This window comes from Centrocercus urophasianus, unplaced genomic scaffold (assembly GCF_019232065.1).
Source record: "Centrocercus urophasianus isolate 14NV4802_14NV808 unplaced genomic scaffold, USGS_Curo_1.0 seq_9, whole genome shotgun sequence".
Taxonomy (NCBI): domain Eukaryota; kingdom Metazoa; phylum Chordata; class Aves; order Galliformes; family Phasianidae; genus Centrocercus; species Centrocercus urophasianus.
Window position 1 is genome coordinate 22,833,282 of NW_024885532.1, and position 18,789 is coordinate 22,852,070.

An 18,789-nucleotide genomic window follows, 5' to 3' on the forward strand; every position below is an offset into this window, starting at 1 on the left:
CACCTGGGAACAACTACAGGGCAGGAACGGCACAAAGCTGCACCAGAGGTGGCTCAGACTTGGCATTAGGAAACACTTCTTTCCTGTATGAGAGGTCAAGCACTAGAATAGGCTTCCTAGAGAGGTGGTTGATGTCCCATGCCTGGCCATGGTCAAGAGGGATTTGGACAAAGTCTTCAGCAGCATACCTTAACTTTTGGTTTGTTCTGAAGTAGTCAGGCAGTTGGACTAGATGGTCTTTGATGGTTCCTTCCGACTGAACTACTGCTATCCTATCCTATCCTATCCTATCCTATCCTATCCTATCCTATCCTATCCTATCCTATCCTATCCTACTCTACTCTACTCTACTCTACTCTACTCTACTCTACTCTACTCTACTCTACTCTACTCTACTCTTCTCTACTCTATGCTGCTCTACACTACTCTATTCAAACTTGTTTTTTTTTTTTTCTTTTTCAAGTAAAGGGTTAGTAAAACCTCCTTGCCAAATAATGTAAAAAGATGCAGGAACTTGAAATGCAAGCTTTTCTAACGTACACAGTTATGAGAGAGAGATACCAGGTAAGGTGTTGGTCTGGTGGATGAGAAGTGTTCACTTTTCTGGGAGGAATAAATCAAAGGATTCTGTCACAAGGTAAAATAATGTACATCAATAGGGAAATACAATATTTATGTATCTCAAAACCATCTTAAGTAGTGCCTCATAACCAGAATATATGTGCTAGCCAACTCAGAAATGGGCATCACAGCATTTGATGTTAGATTTTCTCAGACAGCATGCACATGAAGAACTCATTTATTTGTTAGATGTCACTGCTGGTGAGGTCATTAGTAAGGCGACGAATTCTTTACTGGCATAACTGTTGCTGACTACTAAGCTTCATGGTGTGTCTATAAAATATAACAAAGAAAATCCATATGAGGGGATGAGTATGTTCCATGTAATAACAAGCGGTCTTTTCCTATATCAAGCCATCCCCAAACTAGACTTGAACAAAGCAGAAAACTTTAAGAGGGAGATATATGAGGGTTATTTCTCCAACTTTGTCCAACTCAACTTTATGCTTTTTTTTTTTCTGCCTGAGAAGCACAGAATAAATCCAAGCTGTGATGACTGGGGAGAGCAGAGACTGCCTGAAGGCAGTGAGCAGATGTGTAGGCTGAGTGAGAAATTATAAGCAAAGAGAAAACTCAGACTAAGAGGATTTGAGCTTCATCAGACTTCATCATTAACAGAAGGATAGAGGGAAGTAAGGGCAGAGGAATGAGATCTATAAGGGCTTAACAGTCATGATTTCTTTCCTGTGGCCCTATCAAGAATTTTCAAAGGAGAGGATGCTGACTTTGGCCTCTTGCATAGCACATTTCCTAGGCTCACCTAGGACTAGAAGGTCCTTTACCTGTCTTTTTCAGTGTAGGCTCTATTTGCAGTTCTATAGATTTGAATACATTTCACTTTTTTTTTTTTTTCTAGGAAGAGAAAACACTTGGGCATTTTACACCTGTTCTCACTAATGACCTCTGTGCTTTAAAACAAATGGAATAATTTTCAGGGTTTAATGGGCTTTTGCCTTCAACAGCTACAAATAATCTAATTATCTAGCCACCCTGGGTACTGGATGATTTAAGAATTAAAGACATGATTAGAATCTGTTACAGTAATTAGAATCCATTTTAAACCAATTGCCTGTGGCATTACATGGTCTAGTGAAAGAAAGGCTGCTGGCTAAATGCTCTTCTACTAATGCAAAAAATAAATGTTAGCACAGTATTTTTTTTTTTACTAAGAAAACTGAGATTTCAGAAGTCAAGTCAATCAAATTGCCTGTCCCTTTTTATGCAATTTGCTCTTTAAATATGTCACACTTCATTGAAGCTAACAGCTAACAGAAGGATGACCACAGATCAACTGGGCTTTGGATGAGATTCACTGGACAAATTTGTACTTTTAGAAAATAAAGGGAAAATTAAAAATTTAGTGAATGGAAAATTCATTACTTACATAACTTAGAAATCATAATGAAAGAGATATGGGTAGATTGGGAAATGTGAGGAGAACTTCTGCAGAGAGAGAATGCCATGACCCACAGATCAGACAGAATCATTCACGGGAGTTAGCAAGTAGGAGCAAGTAGGTGTATGACAGTGACCCAGCTGGTATAACATTTCTGAATTTCCAGAAAGCTCTGACAACACTGCTTGATCCAAAACTGCTTAGGAAATTAAGCTATGACTGCAGAGGAAAAAGGATCTTCTCACAGGTAAAGGATGAGTTGAACCACAGAAAACAAGCGGTAGGATTTGGTGAATGATTCCCACCATGATGGCAGTGGAAATTAGCATGCAGCAGCCCTCTGTGTTGGCCAGTGCCAGTCAGCTCATCTGTGACCTGTTTGTGTGGACACTGGAACAGAGTGTTTACTGGTTTACACTGGCAGCCGTTGGCTGGATAGAACTGGTAGAGGATCCTCATAAGTCTCATCCAACAGGCAGCAAGGCAACATCAGGAAGAAAAGTGTTATACGTTAGTTGGAGGGGAATACTTCCCATATGTGCATTATTCAGGAAAGAGACTTTGGAATCATTCAGCTTAGTGTGTCCTAAAGGATAGCAGCATGGTAGTACTTATTAAGGTGGGAAGTGAGAACAAGACAGAAAACGTAATATTGGATGAACTTGTGATGTGTTCACGCTTTGAATATTACAGTCTGGCCACCTGTCTCAAAGAAAATGTTAGAAGTGCTAGAAGAGATTCAGAGACGGATACAAAGATGACCTGGACATGGGATGCTTCCATGCAAAAAGATCCAAAATGGATTGAGACTCAGCCTGGTAAATAAATTATTAGAGAGGGCTATGCAAGAGGGTTAACTAAGAATGTTGACAGTGAGGAAGCTATTTAAGCTCTTTGATTGAAAGGTTCTCCCGCTTACTCCAGGCAAAATGAGCCTCTGTTCAGGGGAACATGTGGCATTTCATTTCTTTCTTTGCCTTCTTACTCTCAATCTCATGCATCATGCTAGTTCACAGGACACCAGCTGAGCTGCAAACTGTACAGGCAAGGGGAGCCAAAGGTTATCTGAACTGAGGCTGGAGGGCAAAACCTTGAGAAACTCCCGTCCCTCTGAATTTGTCACTGAAATTTCAGCCACACTGTGAGCTGGGGAAAGTGTGCTGTGCCTGGCACTGTTTTTGCCTGTGTTAGCTGTTCCTATGTGAACATGCAAGATGTTAAATAATTTATAGCACTGCCACTCTTAAGTAGCACTGAGAGCCTGAAGATTGGTAAATGATACATAGAGACCTCTGTTCAGAAACCCTTTTCTATTACTAAATGATCTATAAATGACCTCATTCTTCAGAAATCATTTCCAATCTATTCTGAGTCATGTTGTGATGACTGAAGACAGGATCAGGATCAGTGACCAACTGCCAGTAAGTTGCATGGAAGATCCGGGATCTAGCAAGTTTCCTCATAGTTTCTTGTTTTTTACTCAATATAGCAACATGCCATGCTGCAATCTCAGTCCAGACTGGCAATGGGCAGCTCAGAAACTCCATTATAGCTTGTTTTATAGCACATCACATTCTCCATAGATCATTCCTGACTCATTTCCCAGGCAGGGAACTGACACTGTCTTCCTTCAGCTCATCTTCTCATGCCCTTTGCTTCCATGGCACTAACAGCAGCTGAGCAGTGCTTTATTCATGCGTACCTCAGGGTCCTTTTTTGATTTCATTTGTATCTATAACCTACATGTTCTACTGATGATGTGCTATTTGTGAACGAAATGGAGCTTTATCCTATCAGCCCAACTATCTTTCAAACATCCACCACTGCCTTACATATGTCCTTATCCATCTGCAGAAAAGTGGATGCCACCTTCTCTCATGCCACACTTGTGTGCCTTCCAGTAAAGCAAGGAGTTGTGTTTTTCAGATTTAAATAGGTCTGTCTTCTGTCACTTGCCACAGTGATAACAAATAAAATCTGTGGCTCAAGATATCAAAGAGCAAACTCCTCCTTCTGTAGGACATAAACCATATTCTAACCAGAAGAGCTTAAATAATAGGGTTCTTTTTCTAAATTCATTTGAATAGTGATCTTATTTGGAAGCTCTGCTAGCAAGTCACTGTCTACGGAAAGTTGTTGAGGTGCACAGACCCTTGATTTGCTCATTCTGAACTTTCTATGAGTTTGTTAGTGCAGGCACCACGCACTAATACCAACAAATGCAGTACAGACAAATTTAATGAATACTTCACTTTTTTATGTCATGCAGAGAAAATGCTTACACTTAGCAGTGCCTGAGGCTGGGGAAAAAAAATGAAAAGACAAAATAATGTGTTTTGTACTGGATTAATAAGCAAAGGGACTATGGTGTACGCAGTTCTGTGATTCTATGATTCTATAGCTATAGAGGTATAAGGTATGATTCATGTCATCTAAAGGGGAACATCTGCACCAAAATGAGTTGGCCTAGGCTTTTTGAATAGTTTATAGAGAGCTAGGTGTTTTTAGGGTGGAGTTCACATGTCCTGTGCTAGACATCTACATCTGGTCAGCTGGACACACTATGAGCCCCATGTAAGTGATGCTGTTGCACCTTGCTAGGTATGGGGTACTTTGGAGAGTGCACAGCTGCCCGTCTGATGAGAGAGAGAGCTACCACTATCACTTGATGTTCTGCAGAAGATTCAGCTATTCTAAGCCACAAATATGCTGGAGTGCAGACTGGGCTGAAAGAGGGATGCCAGGAATCTCAAGGACCATCAAGCTCCAACCCCCCTACTGCAGGCAGGGCCACCAACTTCCATATCTAATACTAGATTATATTGCTCAGGGCCCCATCCAACCTGGTCTTAAACACCTCCAGGGACAGGGCATCTCAACCTCTCTGGCAGCCTCTTCCAGCACTTCATTACTCATAAAAAAAGAACTTTCCCCTGATATCCAACCTAAATCTTCCCTCCTTCAACTTAGAACCATTTCTCCTTGTCTTGCTATTACCTACCCTTTCAAAGAGTTGACTCCCCTCCTGTTTGTAGGCTCCCTTTAGGTATTGGAAGGCTGCAACGAGGTCAGTGAATGAATAAGTGAGCTGCCAATGCACAGGTGCTCTGAAAAAATGGATGAGCCAAAGGGAGTGGTGCTTTCAGTATGCTTGGAACCAACGCTTAAAGTTTGTGAAGAAAACCCTGATAGCATCAGATACCAAACTCTTTCCATCTCCCACATCATGAAACAGCTCTGGACCAAAGGTGCTGTTACCATGTACAGTAACACATGACACTGCTATGTGGTTGCAAGTCTCCGGGTTACACCAATGCAGAGAGAGATTTTTCAGGTGAATCATTCGGGGCACCTCCTTAAGGCTGCAGCTCTGGGCTCTCCATTGGGAAACACTTCTCGTCTATGGTATAGGCAGAGCATCTAATGCCTCCTAAATGGGATATTGTACAAACCTCACCCTGTCCTGATATCAGGAAAAAACAGAAAATATCTGACCATGTGGAAGATCTCTAAGTAAACTACCCTAATGAGAAGCTGGAACAATTGACTTACAGGAAAATGTTTTCAGTCAATATCTTTGTCAGTATCTTTATTTTTTTGTTTTCAGATGTTACGGTAATGATGGATAATCAATATGGGAAATAAACACATTTTTAAGACAAAACTGAACCTAACAGTCTTAGTGCTAATGTGTATTCCTTCTATAACTGTGCTGCTCAGCTTCACCTCCATTTCGTGTTGTCATTGTTGATTGTGTATTGCTTAATTACTACATTACAGCACTTCTTAGACTGTGGCAAGGAAAGTATTGCAGTCAGAAAACACAGTTTTAGACTGAAATGTGTATCTGTCCCATCATCTCAAAAGCTAGAAATCTGCAATTACATGCTGAAGTATTGCTCACTTACCAACTGATATGGTCCAAACAGCGATTATTTTTGCAAAAGCCTTTGTTCTTGAGTTAAACCTGCTGTGGTAGATGGGATTTCGAATGGCAATGTAACGATCCAATGAGATGGCACAGAGGTGCATGATGGAGGCAGTGGAGAAAAGCACGTCCAGGTAGATCCAAATGGCACACAGCTCCTTAGGCAGAGGCCACGTGTATTCTGAGCAAGAGAAAGTTGACATCAGCTATAATGTGACGTAGTCACATCTTCTGTTGCGAAGCATTTTTCTTACTGCGCATGTATTCCTAGGAAATGCTGGTAGTAAGGAAGCTGTCTGATAGCTTCTCTATTTCTCTTTTAGGAAATCTTTTTTTTTTTTTTTTTTTTTTTTTTTTTTTCAATTTTCTTGCAAAGGCTCTGTTTGCTTTTTGGGGTTATTTATTTATTTATTTATTTATTTATTTATTTATTTATTTTTCCCAGGCTGCAGTGTGGGTATGTGTTTTTCTTTTCTATGTGAATAATGCTTGATGTTGTAATCAACATCTATGGAAGGAGAAAAAAAATTGTTACTGCACGTGTGGAATTTCTCAGTTTTCCATTAGAAATTATCATTAGTGTGATTACTGTATTATTAACACCTGCTGATCTACAAAGCCTTCTAAATTCTGAAACTGAAACTTCAGATTTGGTGGCAGCTGGAGAAAGAAATATATTTAGTTGCATATCAGTGATGTTTATGACACCTATCTTTAGATAACTTATTTCCACATATTTAGATAGGGACAATATTCTAATATCATCAGTGTATATTGTCAGGCTACTACAGAGAAAGCAATCCGAAGATAATACATGAGAGTTTATCAGTATCAATCCTACACGTTCTTTGCTGCAAACTAAGCCTTTCTTTTTCCTTGTTTTTTCCACTGGTAATGAAGAATAATTGATTACTGTCCTTTCTGAAAGCTATTGGAAGATGGCTATCATGTCTTGTCTATCTTTTTCTCTTCCAGACTAAGCAAAGCCAGTTCCTTTATCTTTTGCTTGCAGATGATGTTTACAGAACTTTTATGCCTCTTGTTTCTCTGCCCCAGAATCTATTTAATTTATCTTGCTGCAGTGACCAATGCTGGATCCTGTTCTTGATGCTGCTGAAAAGGCCTCCTGACTGCTAAGTGAAATACGAGCCTGCTTCGCGGGTCTTGCAGGAATGCTCTTACTTATCTAACCTGGAATGAACAGGGCCTTTGGTATGAAAGCATCATACTTATGCTGCATACTTAGCTTATGATTCATTTTGACAGTCAGATCTGTTTCAAGATTCTGAAGCCTGGACTAATTTCCCCAGCAGGCGTTGGTTTGATATCTCTTCCTAAGTGGATAACTTTGCTTTTATCCTCACTAAATTTCATTTGTTCATTTTAGACTTTCTCTTTTGGGGTTGATGATTCTGATTCTGGGCATCTGAGTGCTTGTAGCCTCTCCCACTTCAGGCTTTTGGAAAATTGTGTAAGCTCATAGTATATCCAAGTTGTTAAGCAGGCGTAGGCTAAGCAGAGCCCTGCAAAACCGTCATACCAAGGTTCTTCTAGTCCTGCAGGGAACCACCAGTAAGTCTTCTTGGGGCAAGTTTTGCAGTTAACCTTCCCTTGTCTTTTGGTGATTTAATTTACCACGTTAATTACCCAAGCTGCCCAAGAATGTGTTGCATAGGACAATGGTAAAGCTGATGTTGTAAGAAGATATTAGTTTTTCAGGGTGTGCCTGGCTCTTTTGGAAATACAGTACAACCAAGTTTGCAACAGAAGGATTAGAGGCAGAGGAATTAGGTCTGTGCCTAATTACATTTACTCTCTCTAAGCACTGCAGAGACCTATTTCCTGGTGCTCTTGGATGGCTGTAATGTGACTGACTCTAATAAGCCATACGGTATTTATGGATAAGTTTTATCTTTTTCCTGCTCTTCCAAAGAGGAAGCCAGTCTCTGGAGAGCTCTAAATGAGGGCTGAATTTCTGAAGCATGTCTTCCTCGCAGCCTCTATGTCAGCCCAGGACAGTTTGCACAGGGAAAAGGCAGAAACTACTTTTGCGCTCAACACTATGCGCCTGTTCTCTTTCAGAACAGATTTGTCACACCCTTCTAGACTTCTTGTCCTTGCTCTAAACCTGGATATGGCAGGGATAGGCAGCATTCTTCAGATAAACCACCTTGGAGACTACATGGCCATGAAATGGAAGACAGATGAGAGGAGCCAACTGCAGATGCAGTGCAAGTCAAGAAGGGTGCAGCCTCCTCCAGGCTGACCTTACGACATGTTAAGTGACATGTGAGATGGGGCACCTTGGTCTTGTGCCATCTTCTCACCATTGCCTAATTCACCCTTCTGCTTATCCAGGGGAAACAAAGCAAAACAAAACAAAGTAAAACAAAACATGGCTCATGAGAGCTCCTGATGTCTAGGAGCTCACACGAGGGAGACCCATCCGAAGAAGAGGCAAGTAATGCTTGCACATCTGCTAATGGTCAGGTTGTGAGGCTGAAAGGGAGAGCAGATAACACAGAGACAAGATTTTTCTCCTGTTGTACCTAGATAGTATGAAGAAGAGAAGTGTTTTCTCCCAAGGCCTTTCAGGAGAGGAGGTGGAGAAGTGAAGCTGACCAGGATTGGTAACAAGGGATATGCGAAAACTGAGTGATGAAGGGCTAAGGAAAGAGGAGAGTCTGTAGGCAGGCATGGTTGCTGAAAAGGCCTTGTATACTGTTGTACCTTGTCAGAAGCACCTGAGCTGAGGCCTCAGAGTTAGTGCTGGGCTGCTCAGGAGCCCTTTGAAGCACCTGATCCTTCTGCTGCAGCAGGGAAGAAGCATCTGCCAATAAACCCAACAACATCTCCATGCTGCCATGGGGCAAATCTCCAAGAGATGTTCAGAACTAAGTGCATGTTTGAGTGGGAAAAAGTACTGCTCAACTCTGGGTGTTTTCTGATCTGTGGGCACATTCACCTTTCCTGGATGCTGTGAAAGTGTTGCAGAATGTCTTTTCAATGGGAAGCTGGAGCTGCTGGGTGGACAGAAAAGCCTGCCTGGCTTCTGTTGTGCAGGACATTTGGTCAAGGCATCCCAATGGGAATTGCACAAAATAGTGATAAGGTGTAGGTAAAGAAATCATTTTTGTTTCTAGCAAAATTGTCAAAATTTCCCTGCAAAGAGTGAGTGGAGGAGCAACCTCATTGCAAGTCCCTTGTTACAGAGGTCCCTAATTCTGACTGGGGATTACCATTGTAGGTGGCATAGAATCATAGAATCATTTAGACTTGAAGAGATCATCCAGTCCAACCATCTTCCTTCCATCACTAAATAACCTTTAGTGCCACATCCACACATCTCTTAAATACATCCAGGAATGGGGACAGCACCACTTCCCCAGGCAGCCCATTCCAATGCTCAACCACACACTCCATGAAGAAATTCTTCCTAATATCCATTTTAACCCCTCTGGCATGCCTTAAGGCCATCCTCTTGCATCTTATTACCACGTGATACCACCTGTCTGATTGCTGCCTGTGGATTTGCAGGGCTGCCTGTAGGAATCCCAGTCCTCATCTCCCAGCCAGATATCTCTCAGCCGTTAGGGTTTGGGGCACTTTGGGGTTTCGTCGGCAGCAGAGCCTGGCCAGCAGGAGTCCCTGTTGCTTGTCTCAGGGAAGCAGGCAGTGTCAGGAAGGGTTTTTGTTCACCTTACGCAATGGACGGTTTCTGCAGCTTTACGCTGCTTCTCCAACGGCCAGAGTGATTGCACAATTAGTGCAATGAATCACAGCCTCATACCCTCAGCGGTGTCAGCACCATGCAGAAATGTGGTACTGGGAAATAAACTTCTAGTGTGCTGGATGAAACCTCTTGTAAGTTACAGCCTCGCACTCAGAGAGCTCTACTCCTGAAACCATGCGGCTATAGAAACCTTTGCAAACAACCTCGCTTTCCTCCTCGGCTTCTCTTTCAAATATAGCCACTTGCTTGTGGTACTGGAAAACTCATTTTTCAAAGTTTAGGGATGATAATAGCCTGACAATATTGACACTGAACACACAGGCTGCTGCTTTTTCCTACGCAAGCTGTGCTGCAAATGATTTCGGCACAAATGAGAAGAAAGGTCTGCTATATTAATCACCTACAAGGGTCTGAACTGTGAGTCATAATCCACTTAATTCTTAAATATCTTATGGAATTGTAGCTAATATTTAGCTTTGCTTCTGTAAATGTTAGTAAAAATTAGGCAGAATTAATTCCCATCCAGTTTTTAACTCCCACAGTATTTATTGCAGCCTGTCTCTGTAAGTGAAGGTCTAAGTAAGATGTTGGTGCTAAGGGAATTTTAAAGTTTGAATTACTTCATTAAAAAAATTAAAGGGGTTGCCAGCTTTTACTCTAAAGGCAGTCATTAGTCCTTCCACACATTTTTGCAAAGCAGAGTAGCTGGCAGGACCCTATATTCCCACCAGAATTACTGAAATTTATAAGCCAGGGAAAACAATGAAAGAATAAGGAGAACAAAGCGTCTTCATGCATGTTTTGAGACAATTCCATCAGCAAATAAGTAAATATCTATCAATCTGTTCTTACGTCCATTAACCACTTACATGCTTCCCGCATGGAGTCATTACAGTAAGAATGAAATAAGAACAATGCCAACACGTGCATGCAATGTTTAAAGCTTCCCTCAACATGCAGCAGATTCCACAGCTCGTACTCACCGTACAGTATGGTTAACATTGACACGGGCATGACAAGGAAACCCAGCAGCATATCAGCTATTGCAAGTGACATGAGAAAATAGTTAGTGGCATTCTGCAGCTTTTTCTCCAGTGACACAGCCATGATGACAAGAATATTCCCAGCAATGGTTAAAACAATCACTATCACTGTCAGCAGAGCTGGCCAGTTTTTCTCTGAGAGCTGAAAGAGGGACGAGTAGCACTGAGGACTTTCACATGAAAGATTGGTCAGGTTTTCGGAGTCCGCAGTCAAGTTACAGAAATGTGACACATTAGTCTCTCCTGGTCCGTAAACGTTTCTGTAGAGTCTCCTCTCATGATTTATTTGCATTAAGGAGTTTGCAGTTGGGTTCACAGAGCTTTCCTCATCACAAAGGGTATCCATTGCTAAGTCTGAAATCGGTGAGATAAATGGTGAAAAATAGGAAATGGTCACCCTTTGTCACCATCAGGCTTTGCATTCCTCAGCTGTCTGTGGCAGAAGTTGGTGGAGCCCAATCCTTTGTCAACTGCATTTTTACCATTAGCACGATGTAGAAAAACATACCAGAATTACTCCAAATGCCGAAATGTTTTGTTTTCTGTTCCATAGGAAGTCCAGAGTTGGCACTGAAAACCCAGGTAAAAAGCAAAGCCAAACTAGAGGACAGAGACCGTGGACTTGAGGCTTGAGAGAGCAAAAATATTGTAGAAATAAGAGAGAAAAAACTTTTGCAGCCACTAGGACTCCCCTCTGGAGCTACATCTTATTGCCATTGGTAACTGTAATCACACAATTTTGAACACAGCAGTATTAAAATAGCTTGCCATACGAAGCAGCAGAACTCTTGCTTCCCTGTTAAGAAAGTTGATTAAAGATTCTGTCCGGCATCTTTCTCTTGAAATAATTAGATATGCTCTTATTTATAGTGCATCTTCCATAATACGCCTGATATTCTGTTGCATTTCTGACTTCTGTTGCATTTCAGGATCATTTTCAGCCCCAGATCAGTGATTACACGTTCTGCTCCACGCTGATTTTTGTCACTAACTGTACCTTTTGGCCCAGCCTGGCTTCAAAATGGAAAAGAAAAAAACAGATACTATGATTTTAAAAACAAAACAAAACAAAACAAGACAATTTAAGAGAGACTTACATTGCACTTCAGAGCCCACACTCAAACTGCGTTTGGGTTCGCTCTGTGCCCCTGTCTGCCTGCATCCTTCAGCATTTAGCCAGTTTGGGGTTCTTTTTCTTCAGCCTCCTCCAAAACGGTGGCACTTGGAAAAAATCTTTTGGTTTGCTTGTTTTGTTTTGTTTTGTTTTGACTTCTAAACTGCACACTCGAGTGAAGCCAGCTCCTGTGCTGCGAGGCTCTCTCTTTTCTTCTGAGAGATAGGCTGCTCGCCGGCTCTTTCCTTGTGCGATTCCCCCGCCCCGGGGCAAGCTATATTTAAAATAATAATAATAGCAAAGCCCTTCGCACACAGTGACACAGAAGAAAGCACGCACACGAGGAAAAGCAGCCAGCAAGGAGGAATTACAGATTTCGACAGGAATGGAATTTCTTGCTCGCTGCCTCGTTCGGTTTGTCAGACCTCCCACTATTTGGATGTCACAAACTGCAAGGTAGCGACGGCAGAGGAGGGCAGTCCAAGCAGGGGATTTTTTTATTTTTTATTTTTTTTGCAAACCAGCAGTTTTTCATGGCATATTTTGGAGGTCCTGAGCTTGGGTCTTTTTCACACACTTTGCACACGTTGCATTTGCAGAGGATGCCTTGCAAACACAGCTGCATGCAATTACAGCGTTTCACAGGATGTAGGCTTAAAGAGATGAAATCTAAGGCTCACAGTGGTAGATAGTAGTGAAAAACATAAGTGCAAAGCTTTTTCCATCTACAGGGGAAATTATGCAAGCCTTACAAGGAAGAAATAATGATCAGTCCCCTTCAGTTTTAACTCCACGTCTATGCTGGCACGCTTATCAAACTGGCAGTGGCTATTTATAAAAATGTGAAGTCAGCCTGACGTCCCTCCCATTTGTGAGGAGGGGATGTTACAGCGAACCCCAGCAACCTGTCCCAAAGAAGCATCCCAGATGAAGCAGGTCTCTAAAGCAAAGTAGCACACAGCAGATGGGGGATTTGTGTTCTCTGACAAATCAGCCCCTCACAGTCCATTCTGCCGCATGAAGTAAGCAACTCTTAAATTTTCCACATAGCAGAAATGCTCCTCAGAAATTCCCCAAGACTTACTCTTGCCAAAAACTAAGCAGAGGAGTTGGGTGTGTGCTCCCATAGCTCAGGTTGGCATGCAGCATCTCTAACTCTCCTGCACATCTCAGGGGGCTGCAAGTACGTGGAGACTTGCCACAACTTTTCTGCTATGTGCTGATCTCATCAGCGGTCAAAGACTTATCAAAGGAAGTCCCAGGGCACATGCTCCATGTCTATGAGGCATTTTTTACGGTAAAGCCTCTCACAGTAAAGTCACTTTGGGATCAGTTTTGCAATCTACTCCCACACCAGCAGCTACCAGAGCAGGACAGAGCAGCCAGAGAGCAGCTCCTACTTGGAAATCAGAAATGAATCATCTCAACACTAAAGCTTCCCAGTCCCATAGAATAGCCCAGGAGACTATCAGACAGCATAAGCTGGTAAAGAAGGCTGATAGTGCTGAATTTAGCATGAAACATTTTAACCCTAACAGTGACACGTGAGATCCCAAATAAGCTCTTTCCCTCCCTCCTTTAACATGATAACTGAATTGGGTTACTACAGTTAACAAGGGAATTCAACATCTCGGCTCCAGAGATTTTAGCAGCTATCCCCATAAAGATGCCCTTGGTGTGAGAATGCAAACCTGCTGTAGATATGCTCCACTATTGCTGAACATAGCTACTTAGTGGGCTAAATAATCCTAGTGGTCTTAGAGGTCTTTTCCAACTTTTAATGAGTCTATGATTCTATGTGGGTTAAATATTAGAAAATAAATTATTAGAAAGGGTGGTGAGGCACTGGAACAGTCTGTTTAGGGAGGTGATGGAGTCACGATCCCTGGAGGTATTCAAGAAATGAGTAGACGTGGCACAGAGGGACATGGTCAGTGGGCATGGTGGAGATGGGCTGATGGTAGGACTGGATGATCTTAGAAGTCTTTTCTGACCTTGATGATTCCATTAATCTATGATTCTGTACTTGCAAAGAGGGACCCAAGACCCCTCGCCTAAGGGTAAGTGTAAGTTCTTTCTGAGGAGACCAGACATCCTCTGCTGTTTTCTCATAGGGCTTCCTCCAAGCTCAAATGATTCTTTGATGTAATAGTTTCAATGGGAAATACTTTCTGGGAGGTAAATACCCCAACTGTGGGTCAGAGGCTGGTTACACCAGCAAAGTTGTACCAGACAGGTCTGTGCACTTGTTTCTCACTCCAAGACTAGAAAGGAGATTTGGAACAAGGTCTTCCAGTTTCTTGCATGAATGCACTGTGTGTAATAGTGTGTGTAGGCTGTGTGTAAAAGTTTTGTGAACCCTAGATTCACATCTGCAGCTCCTTGTAGGCCTGAAGCAGATCCCTGAAGTGTAGAAAGAGGCAGGAATTTATTACCTTCCTGGTCCACACTGAGCAACTTCACCTTCTCTTTGCTCTGGTAGTATAACTCTCACCCAGATACTTAAACCTTTCTTGGATCCAAAGTCTCTTTTGAGAATGTAACTCTGGACAACAGAAATATACACAGTACATGTTAACAAGTTGGATGTCTCCATGATGGAGACCTTTACAGATACAGTCATAAGATCTTCAGGTAAGCATTGCAACATCTCCTTTTGTCTGCCGTAGACACATTTGTCTGAGTGTCTTCTGAGCAGTCTTCTGTCCCATTTGTTAGATGTGAGCCTGAGGCATAGTCACATCAAAAATCCTTCCTTGCATGTGAAGCATGGATGGCCAAGAAAACACTTCTGTGTAGCTCAGTATGTCAGAAACAAGCTCATGATCCTATGTCTTCTAGCAAAGTGTGCTGGGTGTTCTACTGGGTGAAAATATATTCTGTTATTTACCTCCAGATTTAACACTACTACCCCCTGAAAACCTGAAAATGGCTTTTCTTCCATGTAATGTCACTACAGGTGTCAAGCAACCCAAAACATACAACCTTCCCATGCTGAGCTCAGTGAAAGGAGGGTACCTGGGCTTTCCCATGTGCTTTCATCTCCTCGCAGAACTGAGAGTGTTCTGCATTGAAGCAACAGTTGAATACAACTCCCGCATTATTTTCAATGTCTAAAGCCAATGCTGACCATTGTTTTTCCTAAAGGTGAATAGCTCTGGAAAACTGAAATCCCAGGAAGTGTCTGTACTGAAAACAAAGACAGCTGCAGTCTGCTACAGCCTATGTAAATTAAGTGTAATCTTAGCTTGAAGTGGTGATAACGTGGTCTGCAGCTAGGCATTAAGCATTCTTCAGAAACAAAGCAGGCACTGGAACATACTGCTTTGTAATTTCTGGTAGAGACCAATGTATGGCATTCATGTGAGCCCCTCCTCTGTTCCCCAGCCCTGCTTCGAAACGTTGTAGGCCATTAAACTGCCCACTTGGGCAGGGTTTTTATGATTGGCGTGGTGTGTTACTGCTTCCTGAAAATGTATTCCTTTTCAGCAATGTCTTCTGATAGGGGACAGGTTTTTTAAAAATCAGTTCATTTACGTAACTCAAACTTAGGATAATTCAAGGTATACAGGCCTCTGAGTTTGTTATTGCCTTCTTTGATGTTTTCAGTAGATAGTGTAATCAGTAACTGTATAAACTGCAGAGGTTAATCATTCACTCTGATATCTAGAAGTCAGGCCAGGGGAGCATGAATAGTTTTCATCATGGTTGAACTTGCAGTTATCTGGTTTCTCTGTTTACATTTACTGGAGCTGCTGGAGCAGTTCATGTTCTGGTGCCTGGAGACATGAATCAGAGCCAAGTTATTATAAACCAGAACAAATAACTAAATGGTGCTGCTCTGATTCTTTATGATACATGCTCCACAGTTGAGCTCAGGCTGGATCTCTTGATCTTCTCAACCCATTCTGTTGTAGAAACAGCTGTCACCACCTTTCCAAAAATCACGCAGGACCAGCATCCTTCATGCTTGCAGTCCATGGGTGAAGATCCCAACAAGCTGAATTCTGTGGCACCAGCACCATGTCCTCGTGTGCTGCTTTCAAAAGCCTCACTGGCTCATGTATCCATGAGGTGTGGATGGATGTATGGCATTCCTGGTGACACGCAGTATCCTCTTTCCTCACTGCATGTAATTCTTTCAGGATCCCCAGGCCATTCTGCATACTTACAGTCCCAACAAGGAGGTAAGTGTAAGAAACTGCAGCACTCTAAGGCATATATCTGCCTAGAGATGTCCACTGGGACCAGTATCACTACACCTGATATCACTTCCATGTTGATGTGATTCCAGCACAGCTCAGTGAAGTTGTTGTGTCACAAAACTTGTGTAATGATTTGTGGGCTGGAAATCACAGTGGGAAAAAAAAAACAACCAAACACCTGTCTTGTGAAATGTTGACTATTTAAACAGTTTCTTCATATCATTTTTTTTTTCCACAGGAGGAAAATCTCTGAAGAGCTTCAGTTTCTGAAGGTACACAAATATTTTCAGTATTTTTTAACAAAATGTAGTATTTTAATATTGTTGAATTAAAAATGTTTTCTTGTGAGCCAGCTACCTGGCTGTGATGCAAATTATCTTATTCCCTTATTCTCTGGGACGATTTATATCCATTGTAGCAGCAAGCCCAGAGGCAGTTTCACATTGAACTGAATTGAAATCAAATATTCTTGTTCAGTTAAAAAATAAAGTGAAACATTTGATTTTGGTCAAGTCAGTGTAGTGGAGAAAATATTTTGCTTTGATATTCCCAAAGGAAACCTGAATGCCTTGGGCAAAATTAATTTTTTCTTGCATAAAATGTTGATTTTGTGGAAGCAGTTTTCCACTAAAGGCCATGTTACTGGCAAGCATCCTTTAAGTTTTTGTGCTGAAGCAATGAACAGCCTGTGATGCTTTAAGAATGAACTCTGCAACCTTATTTATAGAAACCTCTATAAATATCTGTGCTTTGTTTCAGAAAGGCTTGAAAGTTCTTCTTCCTAATCTTTCTCTCAGGTGTAAATGTTGACTATTTATACAACCGACAATAGCTTTTATATGATCAGAGACCTCTGTAGGTCTTTGGTTTACTAAAACCCATTTGGTTTTGGATATCTCCATTTCAGCATTACTGGAAAGAAGCTGGCAGGTTGACTTGTTCTGCGTCAGTGTAATGCTTTGGTCTGATGAGGGTAGATGTGGCTCTGTGGGACATGGATTAGTGCACATGGAAGGGATGGGCTGACGTTTGGACTAGATGGTCTTAGGAATCTTTTTCCAACCTTTATGATTCTATGATTCTACGATGACCTGATTTGTAAACTGGGCAGTTCCTCTACAGGTAAAAATTTAATTCATCCTGACAAACATCACTGCAAGTCCTGTGGCTTAAAGCTCTGTACTTCAGCATTAGTATGAAAATCTATTCAATTTTTTTTCTCGGTTTAAACTGCCAAGAAGCAGTGATCATTTTCCTACTGATTTGCTTCAGTCTCCTGCTCAAAGATGCGCTGTCTTCTCCTGCTGCCCCAAATAACATCGATCATCATCCAAAGCCTGAATCATCTCAGCTGTTATCCAGTGAAAAAATGTCTTCATAATTGGGCGATCAAAAACATCACCATATTGCGGAAGTGGCAATGTGTGAGCTTTCTGTCAAGCTGTGGAGGGTCTTGCATGACTATTAAAGGCTGCCTTATCCTTCCATCATGTGCTAGACACTGCACCCATCATCCTTCCCTTCCCTTCCCTTCCCTTCCCTTCCCTTCCTTCTAGGATAGTACATTTTTAAACTTGTTAATTTATAATACATAGTTTATAATCATCACGGTAGAAAACATTATGCAACAAATGAATTAGGATCAGTATAAATGTCTTATTGAATGTATGTTGTATTTCTAGAAATATGCATTTATAGCTACTCCTTGGCAAACCTAGGATTGTTACCAACAGCTTTGTTTAATTAAATTTGACCAATTTGAACAGTTTTAATGGATGCATGTAATAATTCTGTCAGTGTTGTTATGTTTTGGCAAACACAGGTCAGCAGTAAATCAAGATCTTTGGGGCAGTAACGACTGGTAAGAAGGTGCAGATTTGTAACAGAAAAAAATAATTGGGCTGATTGAGTCCTTAAATATTGGTCATGGCATTGTGTCTCTGCCTCATCAACAGTGCCTGTTCATTTAAGATTAATTTCTACTTAATTGTACATGCATAGAAAAACAGTTGCTTTTGTGAAAAGGCAATTGAGTCTCCTCACTGGGAGTGTCAACAGAAAAAAGTTCCAGATGTGTTCTGTGTAACTAAGTTTAGGGGCACTAATTCACTGGGCTGCTGTGCTGGATCTCACCCTTCAATCACTTCATGTAAGATGGCAATTCACATATCTAAATGCAAAATGTGTGCTCTTGGCATCTGGCTGTTAAAACATCAAAAGCTGTAACAAAATACGATTAAATAATTGTGTTACCTCCAGATTGGTAAATATGTGTTACATGTTGGTGCAGTAGTGTCTGAACTCCATAAGAGGAGGGACACTAAGATGATCAGAGGGCTGGAGCACCTCTCCTGTGAAGAAAGTTGAGGGAGTTGGGCTTATTCAGCTTGGAAAAGAGAAGGCTCTGGGGAGACCTCATTGTGGCCTTCCGGTACTTGAAGGGAAAATATAAACAGGAGGGGAAATGACTGTTTACGAGGGTGGACAGTGATAGGACAAGGGGGAATGGTTTTAAACTGAGACGGGAGGTTTAGGTTAGATATTAGGAGGAAGTTTTTTACCCAGAGGGTGGTGACGCACTGGAACAGGTTGCCCAAGGAGGTTGTGGATGCCCCATCCCTGGAGGCATTCAAGGCCAGGCTGGATGTGGCTCTGGGCAGCCTGGTCTGCTGGTTGGTGACCCTGCCCATGACTCTATGACTCTATGATTCTATGATTCTATGATTCTATGATTCTATGATTCTATGAT

General features: G+C 41.7%; 1 protein-coding gene across 4 annotated transcripts in view; it reads right to left on the minus strand.

The window, feature by feature from the left end:
* The window catches only part of HTR2A (5-hydroxytryptamine receptor 2A), a 29,297-nt gene extending 17,262 nt beyond the window's left edge, over positions 1–12,035 (minus strand). For 2 of the 4 annotated variants that reach the window (XR_006171985.1, XM_042838918.1), the window contains exons 1-3: positions 11,819–12,035; positions 10,662–11,735; positions 5,926–6,126 (exon numbers count right to left, since the gene is read on the minus strand). Coding sequence is in view for 3 of the 4 variants with exons in the window: in XM_042838918.1 (XP_042694852.1) it covers positions 5,926–6,126; positions 10,662–11,067 (607 nt within the window). In the remaining variant the exon portion in view is untranslated. Of the gene's footprint in view, positions 1–5,925; positions 6,127–10,661 lie in introns of all 4 variants that reach the window. The other 2 variants (XM_042838920.1, XM_042838919.1) reach the window with 2 other exon arrangements.
* Positions 12,036–18,789: the final 6,754 nt, after the last annotated feature.